General features: G+C 41.9%; 1 protein-coding gene across 7 annotated transcripts in view; it reads right to left on the reverse strand.

Moving 5' to 3' along the window:
• Positions 1-18,944, reverse strand: part of LOC132824286 (guanine nucleotide-binding protein G(I)/G(S)/G(O) subunit gamma-7) — a 335,756-nt gene that overhangs the window by 25,617 nt on the left and 291,195 nt on the right. For all 7 annotated transcript variants that reach the window (XM_060838662.1, XM_060838646.1, XM_060838639.1 and 4 more), the window contains one exon: positions 4,595-4,701. In XM_060838662.1, coding sequence (XP_060694645.1) covers positions 4,595-4,672 — 78 coding nt within the window. In that variant the 5' untranslated portion in view covers positions 4,673-4,701. The remainder of the gene's footprint in view (positions 1-4,594; positions 4,702-18,944) is intronic.

An 18,944-nucleotide genomic window follows, 5' to 3' on the forward strand; every position in this document is an offset into this window, starting at 1 on the left:
GCCAACACACCATTTCCTTTCCTCATTACTTATTGTGATATAAATCACAACTCTATTGGTCATGCCCTGCCAACTTGAAAATGCACCATTTTTCCATAATCTCTGCTTCTTGTCTATTGACCAATCCTCTATCCATGCTAATATATCTTTCTCTACTTCACGATCCCTTATTTAATGTATTATCCTTCCATGTGGTACCTAATTAAAAGCCTTTTGATAATCCAAGGTTATCATATCTGCTGGTTTCCTTCATCTGCATTCATAGTTATATCCTCAAGAATTACACCAAAATTGGCAAACAACACCTGTGTTGCTACCCTGAACTTTCATATTGTATTTTATTTAAGTTTCCAAATCTCTCCTCACATCATATCAACAGTCTAAGTGGATTATCCTTCGGAGGGTTGGTGTGGACTTGTTGGGCCAAGTGGCCTGTTTCCACACTGTAGGGATTCTCAAAAAATTGTGACAAGTTCCCTGCATTTGCACTTAGATTTGAAGATAAACACAGAACCATGTTGATCAAGTATGGACACCCCCCGTAGCACACTTTGGATGTGATACACTCTCGAAGTGGATGCAAACAGTGCAATATTCTACAATATTTCAACTTGCTATTTAATATTATTTAAACAAATCATCAAAAATGTGCATAATTAATTTTTCAGAAATTGAAAACTTTTGTTTGGGTCTTTTGAAGGTGCACAACATAGAGTCATTCAGCATGCAGGTCCAACCAGTCCACACTGACTATGTACCCAAACTAAACCAATCCCACATGCCTGTGTTTGGCCCATATCCCTTCAAACTGTTCCTATTCATGTGCTTATCCAACAGTCTTTTAAATGCTGTAATTGGACCTGCATCCACCACTTCCTCTGGCAGTTCATTCTACATTCAAACCACTCTTTCATTGCCTCCATGGCCTTTTTAAACATTTTTCTTCTCATCTTAAAAGTATGGTTCCCAATTTTGAACTCCCAACCCTGGGGAAAAGATTTTTACTATTTACCTTATCCAAGCCCCAATGATTTTGGTAAATTATCCAGGTAAATATTTTCTGAACCCTCTCCAATTTAATAATATCCTTCCTATAGCAGGGCAACCAAAACTGCACACAGTACTCGAGAAGAAGCCTCACCAGTGTCCTGTACAACCTCAACATGACATCCTAACACCTATACTCAAAGGTCTGAGCAATGAAGGCAAGTGCTAAATGCCTTCTTAACCATCCTGTCTACCTGTGGCTCAAATTTTTAAGAACTATGTACCTGAACCCTTAGGTCTCTCTGTTTCATGACACTATCCAGGGGCCTACTGTTAATTGTACAAGTCCTAATTTTATTTGTTTTACAAACAAATGCAACAGCTCCCATTTACCTAAATTAAACTCCATCAGTCAATCTTCAGTACTTTGACCCAAATGATCAGGAAACTCTTTGTAATCTTAGATAATGGTTTTTATTGTCCATTGTATCACCAATTTTGGTTGGATGTCATGGCAATTTTTGACAGTTCAGTATAGTGTCAATAAAAATGTCAATAAGAAAGCATGAAAAGGCCATTTTTTTAATAGTGTAAGTGTGAACTGGTTTGCAAAAGTTGAAGAGGGAGAAAGTTAAAGTAACAATAGGAAGTGTGATATTATGATAAAACCCTGATGAGGTAGGGTGCAGTTTGCTGCAGCTTTTTCACATATCCTAAACAATTTAGATGCTATGACATTTGAACTGCTCTTTTTCCATACACGCTGCTTTGGGTTGTTCCTATAATTGACTATTCTATTTCAAGCACTGAATCCCCTATCATTAATCAAGGTGGCTACCACTTACCAGAAGCAAAACCAGATCTGCCAGCCCCACACTGCCCTGTTCTACCTGCTCCCCAAGATCCACAAGCCCAACTATCCCGGCCAACCCATCGTTTCCGCATGCTCCTGCCCCACTGAACTTACTTCTTCCTATCTCGATTCTATCCTCCCCTCCTTGGTTCAGACACTTCCCATCCACATCCGCGACACTAACCATGCCCTCAACCTGTTCAGTAACTTCCAGTTCCTTGGCCCCGAGCACTTTATCTTCACTATGGATATGCAGTCCTTATACACGCCCATACTGCACAATCCCGACCTTCAGGCCCTCAGCTTCTTCCTCTCCAACCAGACCCGTCAAGGCTTCTTCCACCAGTACCCTCCTTACCTCACCAAGCTAGTTCTCACCCTTAATAACTTTTCCTTTAACTCTCCCTATTTCTTCCAAATCCAGGGGGTAGCCATGGACACTCTGATGGGCTCAGGTACGCCTGCCTCTTTCTCAGTTACATCAAACCGTCCCTCTTCAGCATCTACACAGACACTGTACTCTAACACTTCTGCTGTTACATCAATGATTGCATTTGCAGTGTCCCGCATCCAGGCTGAATTGCAGCAGTTCATTGACTTCGTCCACAACTTCCACCCCACGCTTAAATTCACTTGGCCCATCTCAGACACCTCCTTCCTCTCTCTTGAACTCTGCATTTCGATCTCTGGCAATAGTCTCTAGACAGACATCTACTACAAACCGAATGACTCTCATAACTACCTGGACTACGCCTCCTCCCATCCAGTATCCTGCAAGAACTCCATCCTGCTTTCCCAAATCTTCTGCCTCTGCTACATCTGTTTGGACGAGGAGATGTTCCAAGCATCTCAGATGTCCACATATATCCCCTCTGTTATCCACACAGCCCACCACCACACCTCCTTCATTACCTGCTCCACTGTTCTTAACCACCTCCCCTCCAAATGCAATAAAGACAGAGTCCCCCTTGTCCTCACCTACCATCCCACCAGTCTTCACATCCAACGTATCATCCTTAAACACTTCCGCCAACTCTAATTAGACCCCACCACCAAGAAGATCTTCCCATCCCCACCCTCTTTGCCTTCCGCAAGGACCGTTCCCTTTGCCAATCCTTGGTTCATGCCACTCTCCTCACCAACATCCCTCCAAATCCCTAGGGACCTTTCCCTGAAATCGTAAAAGATGCAACACCGTCACTGCCATCAAGGGCCCCAAACAGTCCTTCCAGGTGAGACAGAGGTTCACCTGCCTCTCTTCCAAACTAGTTTACTGTATCTGGTGCTCCGGATGTGGTCTTTTCTATATCGGTGAGACCAAACATAAACTTCAGGCACGTTTCACCAAGCATCTCAGCCGGGCAGCATCTCGGCCGGGTGGACCTCCCAGTCACCGCCCATTTTAATTCCCCTTCCCACTCCCTTTTCTACATGACCATCCTTGGCCTACTCCATTGCCGCAGTGAATCAGACCACAAACTGGAGGAACAACACCTCATTTTCCACTTCGTCAGCCAATAGCCCTGAAGACTCAACATTGAGTTCTCCAATTTCAAATAAATTCCTCTCTTCCTCCAACTCCCTTCCCAGCCTCTCCCCATCCCTTCCACTTTGTTCAGCCACCTACTAGATTCAATCCTCCTACTGACCAACCAGGTCATACCTTCTACCATTTACAAGATGTACTGCAATAACTCAGCAAGGTTCCTTTGACATCAACTTTCAGATCTGTGACTATGACTACTGGAAGATGTATGAAAACACCACCGGAAAATTGCTTTCCAAGATACAAATGATCTTGATTTGGAGCCTGATTGCCATTTTTTCATTGTTGCTGAGTGAGAATGTTGGAGCTCCATTCGCAACAGCATTCTAGATATAACCATAATTTGGGAAGGGCCACAAAATTCAGACTTACCCAGTGACCCCCAGATGCCATAAAGTAACTTCAGATACCCAGGATCTGCAGTTCTTTAAGATGACATTTTTCTATTCTAATGTGTTGTAGGAATTGTTCTCTTATCTCAATCCCATACTGTTACAATAATTTATTTTGTTTTTTGAAGTGAAGTAGCTTGTTTGTAGGAATTGAGTACAGAAGCATTCGATGTTTACAGCTGTTTACTACTTATTACTTTGGAAAACAATCTTACCTCATAGTCTAATGAGTTTTATTGATTGTAATGATTGAGACGCATTTTAACTTCACTTGTTTCAATGTGCACCTTTCTAAAGTTGTTCAGAAATCATGATTTTGACATTTTACAGATCAGTCGAATCAGAACATCCTGTATCTCATTTGACTGATGATTAAATTTGTTGGGATTTGTTTTGTGTGACATATTGTATGATGTGGGCTTTAATCCTGGTCCACTGCAGTGACTTTCAGTTAATGTGTATAAGTCAAGATCTAATTGAATATTTAATATTTGATCACCCAGTCAAATAGACATACTAAGCAAGTAAAAACCGAAACAATTGCGGATGCTGGAATTCAGAAACAAAAACAAATTGCTGGAAAAGCTCAGCAGGTCTGGCAGCATCTGTGCAGAGAAAGCAGAGTTAATTTTTTTTCCCAGTGACCCTTTCTCAGACATAATTACGCATTCAATGGGTAGAATGAGCATTTTGTGTATGACGAGGAAATTCTGTATCTATCCTCTAGACTGAGTAATAATGCAAGGCATGTGGGTTGTCAGAAAACATTTGTTACAGTAAAAAATCTTGTTAAACAGGCACATCTTTAACGCTCACCTTAATCCTTTCAATACCAGCTTCAATCCTTAACTGCTCCACCATTTTCCTTGCCTGAGCTATGTTGTTTGTTGACATTGTCACAGTTTATTCAACAGGTCAATTTTCTGGATAAGAAAAACAAACAATTAATTATCATAATAAAAAATATATGTGATGACAAAAAAACCGTAATTTCAACTATCATGCCTAGTTGTAGTAGTATTCCTAAAAATATAGATTGGATTGCATCTTGACAAAGTCCAAGTTGTATCAAGCTTTCTCAAGGGTTTCCTGCCATGAGGCCTAGCCTATGTGTCACGATAACATATCAAACTTGTCTCAATAACTATCTACACTGCCCCTAAGGAGACCGTTATATCCGATTCCAGCACCATCTTGTCATATACCATTCCCAGAACAATGCAGAGCTCCTGCCGGGCAGATTTGCTAGTGCTACAAAGGAGGGTTTAAACTAGGAGACAGTAAGGACTATAGATGCTGGAAGCCAGAGTCAATAGATGTGAAGCTGGGAAAGCACAGCAGGTGAGACAGTATTTGAGGAGAAGGAAAGTCAATGTTTCAGGCCAAAATCCTTTGTCAGGACTTGGGAGGGGGAGAAGGAGTCAGCCCAGAGGTGTTGGACCAGGAGGGAGCTGGGGCTGGGAGAAGGGTAGGTGGGGTGGTAATAGGTGGATGCAGGTAGGGGGTTATTGTGATTGATCAGTGGGAAGAGTGAAGCCGGAAAGTGAGTAGAAGATGGACAGGTTAAGACAGATCAGGGAGAGGAGGAGGAGGGGTGGGGCTAGACATGGGATAAGGCTGGGGGAGGAGAGACTTTGAAGCTTGTGAAGTCGATGTTGAAGCCATTGGGCTGTAAGCTTCCCAGGTAAAATACAAGGTGTTGTTTCTCCAGTTTCTGTTTGGCCTCACTTTGACAGTGGAGGAGGCTCAGAATGGATATGTGGCCAGGAAGGTGAGAGGAAACAGAGAAGACCACATTGGAAGCAACAGATGTAATATATGAGGGTAGATAATGTGCAGGTGACATTTCCTTCCAGATTCAGAGATTCTCCTGTTCACACTTCAAAATCCCTCCTCCACACCTTATCCCATGTCTAGCTTCACCCCTCCTACTTGCCTCCCTGACCTGTCCATCTTCCTACTCACCTATCTGCTCCAATCTTTCCACTGACTAATCACAATAACTCCCTACCTGTATCCACCTATCACCATCCAACCCATCCTTTCCCCAGTCCCAGCTCCCCCCCAACTCCTGCCAATGTTCTTCTCTGGTCCCTCCCCCTCTGCAGTCCCAACAAAAGGTTTCACCTTGAAAAATTGACTTTTCTGCTCCTCGGATGCTGTCTGACCAAGGATTTAAACTAGTTTGCTGGGGTTGCGGGAGAATCCTCAATAGCAGGGAGACTGGGAGACTGGAAGAAGATACAGTAATCAGAAATGTGAGGAGTGAGGAGTGCCTGTTGGATTCAATTGCATCTATTCCAATGTAAGAAGGCTTACAGATAAGGCTGATGAACTCAGGACTGGGATATTATAGCCATTACAGAAACATGGCTAACGGAGGGACAGGACTGGCAACTTAATGTGCCACGATAAAGATGCTTTAGGCGGGATAGAGGAGGAGGAAAGAGAGTTGCATTTTTCATTATGAGGTGTATCACAACTGTCGTCAGAGATGAAATAACTGAGGGATAATGTGGGTGGAGCTAAGAAAAAGAAAGAGGATGCTGACATCATTGGGGTTGTTGTGGTTCTGTTCGCTGAGCTGGGAATTTGTGTTGCAGATGTTTCGTCCCCTGTCTAGGTGACATCCTCAGTGCTTGGGAGCCTCCTGAGAAGCGCTTCTGTGTTGTTTCCTCCGGCATTTATAGTGATTTGTCTCTGCCGCTTCCGGTTGTCAGTTCCAGCTGTCCGCTGCAGTGGCCGGTATATTGGATCCAGTCGATGTGTTTGTTGATAGAATCTGTGGATGAGTGCCATGCCTCTAGGAATTCCCCGGCTGTTCTCTGTTTGGCTTGTCCGATAATAGTAGTGTTGTCCCAGTCGAATTCATGTTGCCTGTCATCTGCGTGTGTGACTACTAAGGATAGCTGGTCACAGAAGCGCTTCACAGGAGGGTCCCAAGCACTGAGGATGTCACCTAGGCAGGGGACGAAACGTCTGCAACACAAATTCCCAGCTCGGCGAACAGAACCACAACAACGAGCACCTGAGCTACAAATCTTCTCACAAACTTTGATCATTAGGGTTGTACTGTAGGTTCCCAAATAATCAATGGGAATTAGAGGAACAAATATGCGGGAAGATTGACGAGACTTAGAGGAGCAATATGGTTGTCATAACAAGTGAGTGTCATTTTCCTAACGTAGACTGACTCTGCCATAAGCATTACAGGCTTAGATGGAGTGGAATTTGTTATGTTTGTTCAGGAAAGCTTTTTCAAACTGTATATAAATGGTAGTACTCGGGAAGGGACAAAACTCGGCCTACTGTTGAGAAATAGGGCAGGGCAGGTGACTGAGATGACAATAGAGTACTTTGATTAGATTAGATTACTTACAGTGTGGAAACAGGCCCTTTGGCCTAACAAGTCCACACCGACCATCCAAAGGGCAACCCACCCAGACCCATTCTCCTACATTTACCTTTTCACCTAACACTACGGGCAATTTATCATGACCAATTCACCTAACCCGCACATTTTTTGGACTGTAGGAGGAAATTGGAGCACCCAGAGGAAACCCACACAGACACGGGGAGAATGTGCAAACTTCACAGATAGTTGCCTGAGGCGGGAAATGAACCCAGGTCTCTGGCGCTGTGAGGCAACAATGCTAACCACTGTGCCACCCCACAAGAGAAATCTACCTAGACCCATTCCCCTACATTTACACCTTCACTTAACACTACGGGCAATTTAGCATGGCCAATTCACCTAACCTGCAATTTTGGACTGTGGGAGGAAACCGGAGAACTCCCGAGAAAAACCACGCAGACACGGGGAGAATGTGCAAACTCCACACAGATAATTGCCTGAGGCAGGAATTGAACCCAGATCTCTGGCGCTGTGAGGCAGCAGTGCTAACCACTGTGCCACCCTTTGGGACTGGTGACCACAGTTCCATTCAATTTAAAATAATGGAGAGGGACAAAACTGGTCCATAGGCTCAAGTTCTAAATTGGGGCAAGGCAAATTGTGATGGAATTAGTCAGGAACTTGCAGGAATTAATTGGAGTAGTTTGTTTGCAGGCAAAAGGACCTCTGGCAAGTGAAAGGGCTTTAAAACTGTGATAGCTAGAGTTCAATGTCAGTATGTTCCTGTGAGGGTAAAGGGAAAGGTTGCAGTAGTAGGGAACCCTGGATGACAAGAGATATTGAGGCTTTGACCAGAAAAAAAAAGAGATGTGGCTCAGGTATAGGCAGCTGGGATCAAGGGAATCCCTGAGGTATACAAGAAGTACGAGTTTACTGAAGAAGGAAATCAGAATGGTGAAGAGGGGGCACGAGACAGCCTTGGCTGAGAAGATTAGAGTGAATCAAGAGATTCTTTATGTATATTAAAGGAAAAAGAATAACTAGCGGGAGGATAGGACTCCTCAAGGACCAAAGTGGACATGTATGTGCAGAACTGCAGGAGATGAGCGAGGTCCTCAATGAATATTTCTCCTCTGCGTTTACGATGGAGAAAGTCATGGAGACTTGGGAACATGGGAAAGTTAGTGGCGATATCCTGGAGATAGTCATATCACAGTAGAGGAGGTGTTGGATGTGTTAGCATGTACAAATATGGATAAATCTCCTGGTCCTGACCAGACATATCTAAGAACACTGCAAGACGCTAGATAAGAAATTGTGGAAGGCTCTAGTTGATATATTTGCATCATGGTTAGTCACAGGTGTGGTCCCAGAAGACTGGAGGGTAGTGAATATTGTGCCCTTATTCAAGAAGGGCTGCAAAGAAAACTCTGGGAATTACAAATCAGTAAGCCTGACATCTGTGGTAGGTAAGTTACTTCAGAAGATTCTGAGGGATAAGATATACATGCATTTGGAAAGACAGGGTTTGATCAGGAGTAGTCAGCATGGCTTTGTGCATGGGAGATCATGCGTCACAAATTTGTAACAGTTCTTTGATGAAGTGACCAGGAGGGTTAATGAGGGCAGCTCGGTAAACGTCGTCTATATGGATTTCAGTAAGGCCTTTGATATAGTTCCACGTGGTAGGCTGCTTTGGAAGGTTAGATTACATGGAACCCAGGAAGAGCAGGCAAATTGGATACACAATTGGCTTGATGATAGGAAGTAGAGATAATAGTGGAAGGATGCTTGTCGGACTGGAGGGCTGTGTCTAGTGGTGCGCGTCGGGTCGGTGCTGGGCCTATTGCTGTTTGTTACCTATATCTGCAAAATTGTGAGCCTTTGTTTTAAGTGAGGTACCATATTGCTTAACTAAAAATAAAACAAAATACAAATTAAAGACAAGTTTACCCAATATGGCAGGGTTCTGGCTGAGGTATTAAATGAATACTTTGTATCTATCTTTACTGAAGAAGGTGATGCTATCCAGGTCATGGTGACAGTGGAGAAAACTTAGTTTCAAATTCGTAAGGAGGAGTTTTTGGTAGGCTGTTGGTACTTAAAATTGATGCAGCACTGACTCCGATTGGAGCTAAATCCAAGGAGATTGAAGAAATTTAGAGTGGAAATGGCTTAGTCACCGCAATAATCTTTCAATCTTTAATAGCATCAATGTACAGAAGGATCTAGACATAGAGGTCCACAATTCCATGAAAGTGGCAACACAAGTGGATATAATGGTCAAGAAGGCATATTGCATATTTGCTTTCATTGGTCAGGGCACAGAATACAAAAATTGGCAACTCATATTGGAGCTATGTGGAAATTTAATTAGACCACATTTGGAATATTTTTTATAGTTCTGGCTGCCATAATACTAGAAGGATGTGGAGGTTTTGGAGAGGCTACAGGAATGGTTTGCCAGGATTTTGCCTGGTTTGGGGGGTGTTAGTTATGAGGAGAGATTGGAGTAACTTGGTTTGTTGTCACTTGAATGCTGAAGGATCAACAGGCAGGAAATAAAGGTATATGGACCACATAGACGGAAAAAGTTTTTTAATTTAGAAAGGCATCACTGTCAGCACAGGCTTGGTGGACCAAAAGACCTGTTCCTGTGCTGCACTATTCTTTGACCCCTGGACTCAATGGTGGGACCAGATGTCTGGAGAAGTGCAAGTGTAACCCTCTGTTCAAAGAAGCATAAGCCAAGCAAACACAGATCAGTCAGTTTAACTTCAGTAGCCGAACAAACTTCCAAAAACAATTATTTCGGATAGAATGAGAAAATGTGGATAAATTACAAAGAGCCAGCACAAATTTCTTAGGACTATGTTTAACTAACTTGTTGAAGTTTATCAAAAAGGTAATAGAGAGAGTTATTGAAATGGTGTACAGAGGAACCTTGATTATCCAGTATTCAATTAATTAAATTTTGGATTATCTGAACAAGATTGTAAGGTCCCAATGTTTGGTTAACTATGTCATTCTGCATTAGAGTATCCAGCGCTCGATTAATCGAACGAAATACTCCCCGCCCATGTCCTTCGGATAATCAAGGTTCCTCTGTACATAGTCCATGATAACATTGGTAAGAGTGATCATTGCACAGTCCTTGGAGACAAAGTCATGGCTTCAGAGTAAGAATATACTCCAACGTGTGTAGCACTATCACCCTGTTTCACAGGATAGACTTTGAACAGATTTATCAATTCAAGACTGTACATCCATAATGTGATATGGGCCATTAGCAACAGCTGAATTGTACTCAATTTGCAACCTTAGGGCCTAGTATATTCCTACTCTACCATTATTATCAAGGCAGGGAATCCACGTGGTTCAGTGAAGAGTCCAGGAGGGCATGTCAGGAGCAGCACAAGACAAATCTAAAAAAAGTGAGGTGATAACCTGATGTATCTTTAAAACAGGAGCACTTGTGAGCCAAACAGTATAAGCTAGCAAATGGCTGACAGGGCAAAGCAATCTCACAACAAATGATTCAAATCTAAGCTCTCCAGTCCTATTACATCCAGCTGTGGACACTTAAGCAACCAACAGAATTTGGAAGTCTCACAAATATCTTCATCCTCATTTGCAGTCTACTGTATCAATGCAAGAGATAAGGCTGAAACATTTGCAACAATCTGCAGTCAGATGTGCCAAGGGGATTATCCATTATGGCATCATTCAGAGCTCCCAGCTCACAGATGTCAGTGTTTAGTCAATTTGAATTACTCCATGTAATATCTACAAACAGTTAAAGGCACTTGATAATGCAAAGGCTATGGGCCCTGACAACATTTCAGCAATACTGCAATAATACTGAAGGCTTGTGCTCCAGAACTTGCTGTGCCACTAGCCAAGCTGTTTTAGCACACCTGCAACACAGGCATCTATATGACAATGTGGAAAATTGCCCAGGCTTGTCCTGCCCACAACAAACAGGACAAAACTTAAGAGGGTTCAGAAAAGATTTAAAAGTCTGTTGCCAGGGTTGGAGAGTTTGAGCTAGAGGGAGCAGCTGAATCAGATGGGGCTGTTTTCCGGGGAGCATTGGAGGCTGAGGTGTGACCTTATAGAAGTTTAAAAAAATCATGAAGGGCACAGATAGGGTAAATAGACAAGGTCTTTTCTCTGGGGTGTGTGGGAGTCCAGAACTAGAGGGCATAGGTTTAGGGTGAACGGGGAAAAATTTAAAAGGGTCCTAAGGGGCAACTTTTCCACACAGAGGGTGGGGCATGTATGGAATGAGCTACCAGAGGAAGAGGCTGGTACAATTACAACATTTAAAAAGCAGCTGGATGGCCACATTACCAAAGGGTGGGTTTCCGTGCTGTATGTTTCTATGACTCTATGACTAAATCCAATGTAGCATGTTAGTTGATTCTGAATCATTTGTAAACTAATGGAAGGAGTCATCGACCGTACTATGAAACAGCGCTTGCTAAGCAAAAGAACCTGCTCACTGATGCTCAGTTTGGGTTCCACCAGGGCCTCTCAGCTGGCGACTTTATTAAAGCCAAGGTTCAAACATGGATGAGATAGCTGAATTCCAGAGGTGAAGTGAGAGTGACTGTTCTCGACATCAAAGCTGCATTGCACAGCCTGACTGTGTTATCAAGCAAACCTAGCAAAGGTAGAGTCAACAGAAATCAAGGAAAATTCTCAGATGGTTGAAGTCAAACTTAGCACAAAGAATGATGTCAGTTGTTGTTGGAGATCAGTCAAAAAAGAACAAAACAGCACAGGAATAGCTCCTTCGGCCCTCCAAGCCTGCACCAACACATTTTACCCCTTATTAAAACTGTCTTCACTTACAGAAAGCATATCCCTCTACTCCTTTTCTATTAATGTATTCGTCTAGGAGCGTCTTGAATGCAGCCATTGTGTCTGCTTTCCCCACCTCTACTGGCAACAGGTTCATAGCTCCTTGAAGTGGAGGTGGATAGGATAGTGAAGGAGGCGTTTGGTATGCTTTCCATTATTGGTCAGAGTATTGAGTACAGGAGTTGGGAGGTCATGTTGCGGCTGTATAGGACATTGGTTAGGCCACTGTTGGAATTGTGGTCTCCTTCCTATCGGAAAGAGGTTGTGAAACTTGAAAGGGTTCAGAAAAGATTTACAAGGATGTTGCCAGGGTTGGAGGATTTGAGCTATAGGGAGAGTTTGAATAGGCTGGGGCTGTTTTCCCTGGAGCGTTGGAGGCTGAGGGATGACCTTATAGAGGTTTATAAAATCATGAGGGCCATGGATAGGATAAATAGACATAAATAGAGTGGGAGAGTCCAGAACTAGAGAACATAGGATTAGGATGAGAAGGAAAAGATGTACAAGAGACCGAAGGGGCAACTTTTTCACGCAGAGAGTGGTATGTGTATGGAATGAGCTGCCAGATGAAGAGGTAGAGGCTAGTATAATTGCAACATTTAAAAGGCATCTGGATGGGTATATGAATAGGAAGGATTTGGAGGGGTATGGGCAGGGTGCTGGCAGATGGGACTGGATTGGGTTGAGTTTATATGGTCAGCGTGGACAAATTGGACCAAAGGGTCTGTCTCCGTGCTGTACATCCCTATGACTCTATGTTGGTTGGATGTTTGAGAATGCCAGTGTTTGGAGAGTGTTTTTGTTTGGACTGGTCATATTGCCTGTTGAATCTTTTCCAATTTTCTATGCAAATGTTCCTATTAGATATAAAGTAAAGGGATACTTTCCAAGTTGAACTTCTAAGCACAGAGTTTTTGCAAACAAGAATGAGAAAAGTTGCTACGCCTCATTCATGGTACATATGATTTGCATTCCATATGATTTTCTGGCCACAAAAATCATTCACTGAAAAATTGTATGTTTCACAATTTGAGTCTACTGACCTTGACAAAGTGAAGTACTTTGCTGAGCATGGAGCCACCCAAAATTTGTATTATGTCTTATCCTGAAACTTATCCTTATGATGGACACGTATGTGCCAGCCCAGAAAGTTAATTCAGCAATGAAAAGTTTTCAACCCCACACAAAACTTATTATCGGTTTGTACCGGCGGTAGGAATGGGTATCCCAGAAATACTGGGTTCTTGAAAGCCTTGCTGTTGTATTTTAATTATATTCTATAGCTCTCTACCCACAGAAACTTTGACTGATATAAGGCAATAGTCAATGTGACAGTAGATTCATTCATAGGATACGACAGCAAATTTAAATTGGCCCATTGAGGTTGTGCTGGTTCTTCCCAACCAACCCAGTTAGTTGCATGTTACTATTTTCATTCTATATTTTTATCTCTTTCAATATTTTATCTGATTTCCTTGTGAAGGGTATTACTAAATCTATGTCCAGATTCTACAATGCAGTACACTTACAATCCTATGCATTCATCGATAAAAAGGGTTTTCTTCAGCCAAAAGGAATATCCTATCAGAACCACTGACCAGTTTCCCATAGATTTGAATCCAAGACTCTTTACAAGGCTGGGAGAAAGATTTCGGGAATGGAGCATATGAAACTGTAATAGCGCCCAGAGAGAAATGCATCATGCTCACTTTTTCTTAAACAAAATCAATGCATCAGGTTTGAAAGGAGGCTTTTGCAAAGTTGAAACATAACCAGTGGATAGAAGATTCAAATCAATTTTCAAACTTTCCCAGTGACTGCAGACCATATCCAGTGAATTATTCAGCTGTGGAATACTTTCCACCTTTCTTATCTTACTGTCCTTCTCCCTTTGGCACTCCCATTCCCTGTCTTTTGGAAGAATTTTACAGGCTTGCAGGAGAACAGCTTCTCAGAGTTGCAAGTTTTACCCTGGATCTTCATGTGAGTAAATAGGCTGATTTTTGACCTACAGATCTTTGGGTACGTTAGCATCCTGTGATGATAAGATTATTCATGCTGTTCCTTGCCAAATTTCTCCACTTTTCTCTCTAAGGCTTCGAATACTTTCATATGGTTTCACAAATGCACATATAACAGCCATTTTTCTTTCTCTACATTTTCTACCTGGTCTGCCGAGAGTTTCACCTTTCTGCTTTTAAGCCATTTTCATTGGATTATACTTGCAATATTGTGGCATATGTTGAAACAAGCATGACCTTTAGTGGACCCCAATAGTATTTTCCATTCAAAGAATACTAGCGTAGTTCTAAACTGTCAGGTTTTCAACATTATTTTTAAGTTGAATATTTAGATATATCTTTATCCTTTTAAGCTTGTTAGTTGTTGATTTGAATCTTTGTGAACCAAAGTCAATACTTATTTAAGTAATTATTACATTTGCAATTAATAATTCATTCCATATTAATTTTCAAGTAATCCTTCACTAAGCAACACTCAGCTAAACTACTCACAAGTTGGGACAGTACACCTTGACATAAAAAGTAAATGAACAATGAATATAAGACAAGTCTACAAGATTAAGCAAAATATAAGCAGGAACAGAAGTCTTTAAGTATGGTGTAAAAATGAGGCCATAAACTTAGCAAAGATTGAAGTTCTTAAGTACTAAAGTTAAAAGAACATGTCAAATAACAATTAACATTATTATCATTGCTGCAATATTTCTACACTGGTTTTCCAGTTTTGAATCTTCAGTCATTCTGTTGACCCAAGAGCTGAGGAAACAATGCATTTCCACGGGGAATTTTTCAGCCAAATATTGGATTTGAAGTTGCCTACCATTGAGAGCTGTACATCAGTTTTTCCCAGTTCTATTGCTTAGCACGTATGCATCAGAAATTAAGAAACTGTTGCAAGGGATGTGAGACAGTCTGCTGTAAAATGTAACTGGTAGACGTAGATACATGGGGAAAAAGACTCTCTGACTTCTTGGCTAGAGGAGTAGGGAATTATTTTTCTCTTTTGATACCTGACTGCTATCTGTTGAGATGGACCCCTTTCCATTGTCGAAACCGTCAAGTGCTCTGATGATTATTATGAAGAAATTATCAGTTGTACTTGTAAGATTTGGAAATCTTTGAAGGAGCTAGCTCCCCATAAACTGAACAATGGTGACATGAAACATTAATAAACAAAACCTTTAAAGGCTGATTAAATACAAGCACTGATACTTGTGGAACTTCAAGTTCCAAAAAACTTCTCAGACGTAGTAAAAAGTTAACCTCATTGTATTCAAAGGTCTAATGATATGAATCATGCATGAAATACCATCTGACTGTACTAACCTTTTTTGACACCTCAACAAAAATCTCTGCATCACTCTCTTTTGTTGACATACTCCCACAGTGGTATCTGGAGCCTTGAACAGAATTCATTTATAATGTTTATGTGCTTTGCAGCAACACTTGTTTTTTAAATTATGAACATAAATTTTAAAAATTTCAATCAATACAGATAAATTAATATACTTAAAATCATCAAGTTTGTCGGTTCCCTCAACTCAGCACCGCCCTCCTAACCTGCAATCTTCTTCCTGACCTCTCTGCCCCCGCCCCACTCCGGCCTATCACCCTCACCTTGACCTCCTTCCACCTATCACATCTCCATCGCCCCTCCCCCAAGTCCCTCCTCCCTACCTTTTATCTTAGCCTGCCTGGCACTCTCTCCTCATTCCTGATGAAGGGCTTATGCCCGAAACGTCGCATTTCCTTTCCTTGGATGCTGCCTAACCTGCTGTGCTTTAACCAGCAACACATTTTCAGCCTTGACAAAATAGGCCTAATTTATAGAGTCATTGTCATAGAGATGCACAGCACAGAAACGGACTCTTCGGTCCAACTCATCCATGCTGACCAGATATCCTAAATTAATTTAGTCCCAGTTGCCTGCATTTAGCCCATTTCCTTCTAAACCCCTCCTATTCATATACTCATCCAGATGCCTTCTAAATATTATAGTTACATCAGCCTCCACTACTTCCTCTGGCAGTTCATTCCATACACGCATCATTCTTTGTATGAGAAAGTTGGTCTTTCGATCCCTTTTAAATCTTTTCCCATCACCATAAACCTATGCCCTCCCATTTTGGATTCCCCTATGCTAGGGAAAAGATCTTGGCTATTCACCCCATTCATGCCTCTCATGATTTTCCAAACCATTATAAAGTCATCCCTCAACCTCCAGCATTCCAGGGAAAACAGCCCCAGTTTATTCGGCCTCTCTTTGCAGCTCAGACCCTCCAACCCTGGCAATATCCTTGTCAATCATTTCTGAACCCGTTCAAGGTTAACAACATCTTGCCTGCAGCAAGGAGACCAGAATTGAACACAATATTCCAAAAGTGTATAGTATCTCCTTTCAACTTAATATTTCAAGTACCATTCTTGTACACCTACCTGTACTCCCTTCAAAGCTAATATGTTTCCTGAGGTGTAGTTCCCAGATCCATCACAGTTCTCAAGTCTAAACAGAGTTCTGTGTAACTGCAGCATAACTTGTGCATTTGTGTACTCCAGTGCTCTAAATATAAAAACCAGCATTTCATTAGCTTTCTTGAATGTTTTCTTCACTTTTCTGGGATATTTTAAAGCTCCATGCACCTGAATCCCCAAGTCTCTTTGGACATCCACTATATTTAACTTTATACCACCTAGAAAGTATTTTGATTTATGACCAAATATCTTTCTCTGATGAGAGAGCAACCCTATTGTCTGCTTACATTATGGCACCTTCACCTTTGGTACTATCCTTTTGTAATGTTATGCTATCAAATTCATATAATCATCAAATCCATACAGTGCAGAAAGAGGCCATTCTGCCCACTCAGTCTGCTTCAACCCTCCGAAGAGCATCCCACCCAGACTGGCCTTCCCCCCTACTCTATGCCAACCCATACCATAGCTAATCCACTTTGCTTGCACATATGTGGACACCATGGGGCTATGTAACATGGCCAATTCACCTAACCTGCACATCTTTGGACTGTGGGAGAAAATCAGAGCACCTTACAGAAACCCACACAGACACAGGGAGAGCATGCAAACTTTACACAGTCACCTAAGGCTGAAATTGAACCTGGCCCCCGGTGCTGTGAGGCAGCAGTGCTAACCACTGTGCTACCATGCTGCCCTATTCACCACTATCATCTATATCATTTACAATGTTAAAAGTCACACAACACCAAGTTATAGTCCAACAGGTTTAATTGGATGCACTAGCTTTTGGACCGCTGCTCCTTGGTGGTTGTGGATTCTAAGACACAGAATTTATAGCAAAAGTTTACAGTGTGATGTAACTGAAATTATACATTGAAAAATTGTTTGTTAAGTCTCTCATCTATTAGAATGACCATGTTAGTTTCACTTCTATCATACATAAATCACAAAACATTTTTTAAAATTACTTTGTCATGTTAACTTTAATAACTGGTGTCAGCCCAGCAAATGTGTTGAAGGTGTTCGCCCCCTATGTGCTGTTGTCTGTGCCATAATGTTTAGACTGATTCTAATCTAAAAAATGAGTTAACAGGGCCTTACATGGATTCATGCAGTTTTTGAGCAAAGTACAATGTAACTCTACAAGTACAAATTCACCCTACAAACGTGTGTGTGTGTGTGTGTGTGTGTGTGGTGCAATGGTGGTCACCTGTAGTGTGTCATCCAACTTTGATTCATCAGCAGATTTGAATACATCCATTTAAGTTGTTAATAAATAATGTGAATAATTAAGGTCCTAACACAGTTTTCTGTGCAACACCACCAGCCACTAGTCCTGCCAACTTGAGTTCCTACCAATTATCCCCACTTTCTGTTGCTTACCACTCAACCTATTTCCCAGCCATGTCAATAATTTGCCCTCAATTCTGAAAGCTTCTACCTTAGTTACCAATCTCTTATGTGGGACTTTACTAAACGCTTTTGGAAACCCACATAAACAACATTCATCTGTCATGAATACATGCTGGCTCCCCCTGATTAACTGAACATTTTCAAGATGTTCAGTTACCTTGTCCTTGATTATAGACTCCAACCATTTCCCTCTCATAGATGTTAGACTAACTGGTCTGTAATTTTCGGGTCCTGGGGACTTTTCACTCTCTAATTTTCCAGTCCAGAGGAAGAACTCCTGTGTCTAGGAAACTCTGAAAGATTATGGTTAGGGTGTCCAAATGTTTTAGTGGTGTTCCTCTACTTCCTTTAACACCTTCAGGTGGGAATTTTTAGGTCCTAGGGACTTTTCACTCTCTAATTACATTAATTTCCTCATTATCAATGTTTCACTTACATTATGTTTTATTAAGTCCTTGGGAGTTAATTAATTTTCTTGGGAGTTCCAGCAAGCTATCCTTTTTCTATTGTTCATAATGAGGCAAATTCAACATGTTTGCCATTTCCCCATAATCAGTGACACTGAGGAGCAATTCCACTCCAGAACGTCCCACTTGGCCTCCTACTTCAAGGACTGTAATTTCCCCTCCCATGTCATCAACAATGCCCTCTAGCATATCTCCTTCACTTCCCGCATCTCTGCCCTTGAACTCCACACCTCTCCAACAACAACAAGGACAGAATGCCCCTGGTCCTCATCTTCCTCTCCACCAATTTCTGGATACAGCACATCATCCTTTGCCATTTCTGCCACCTATAATCAGACCCCACCACCAGAGATATATTTCCCTTCCCACCTCATCAGCATTTCACAGAGACCATTCCCTCTGTGATTCCCTCGTTAGATCCACGCTCCCCACCAACCCACCCTCCACTCCTGACACCTTCCCTTGCCACTGCAAGAGGTGTAAAACCTGAGCCCACACCTTCCCACTCATCTTCATCCAAGGCCCCAAAGGATCCTTCCACATCTGGCTGAGATTTTCCTGCACGTCTA

This window comes from Hemiscyllium ocellatum, chromosome 2 (genome assembly GCF_020745735.1).
Source record: "Hemiscyllium ocellatum isolate sHemOce1 chromosome 2, sHemOce1.pat.X.cur, whole genome shotgun sequence".
In the NCBI taxonomy this organism is placed as follows: domain Eukaryota; kingdom Metazoa; phylum Chordata; class Chondrichthyes; order Orectolobiformes; family Hemiscylliidae; genus Hemiscyllium; species Hemiscyllium ocellatum.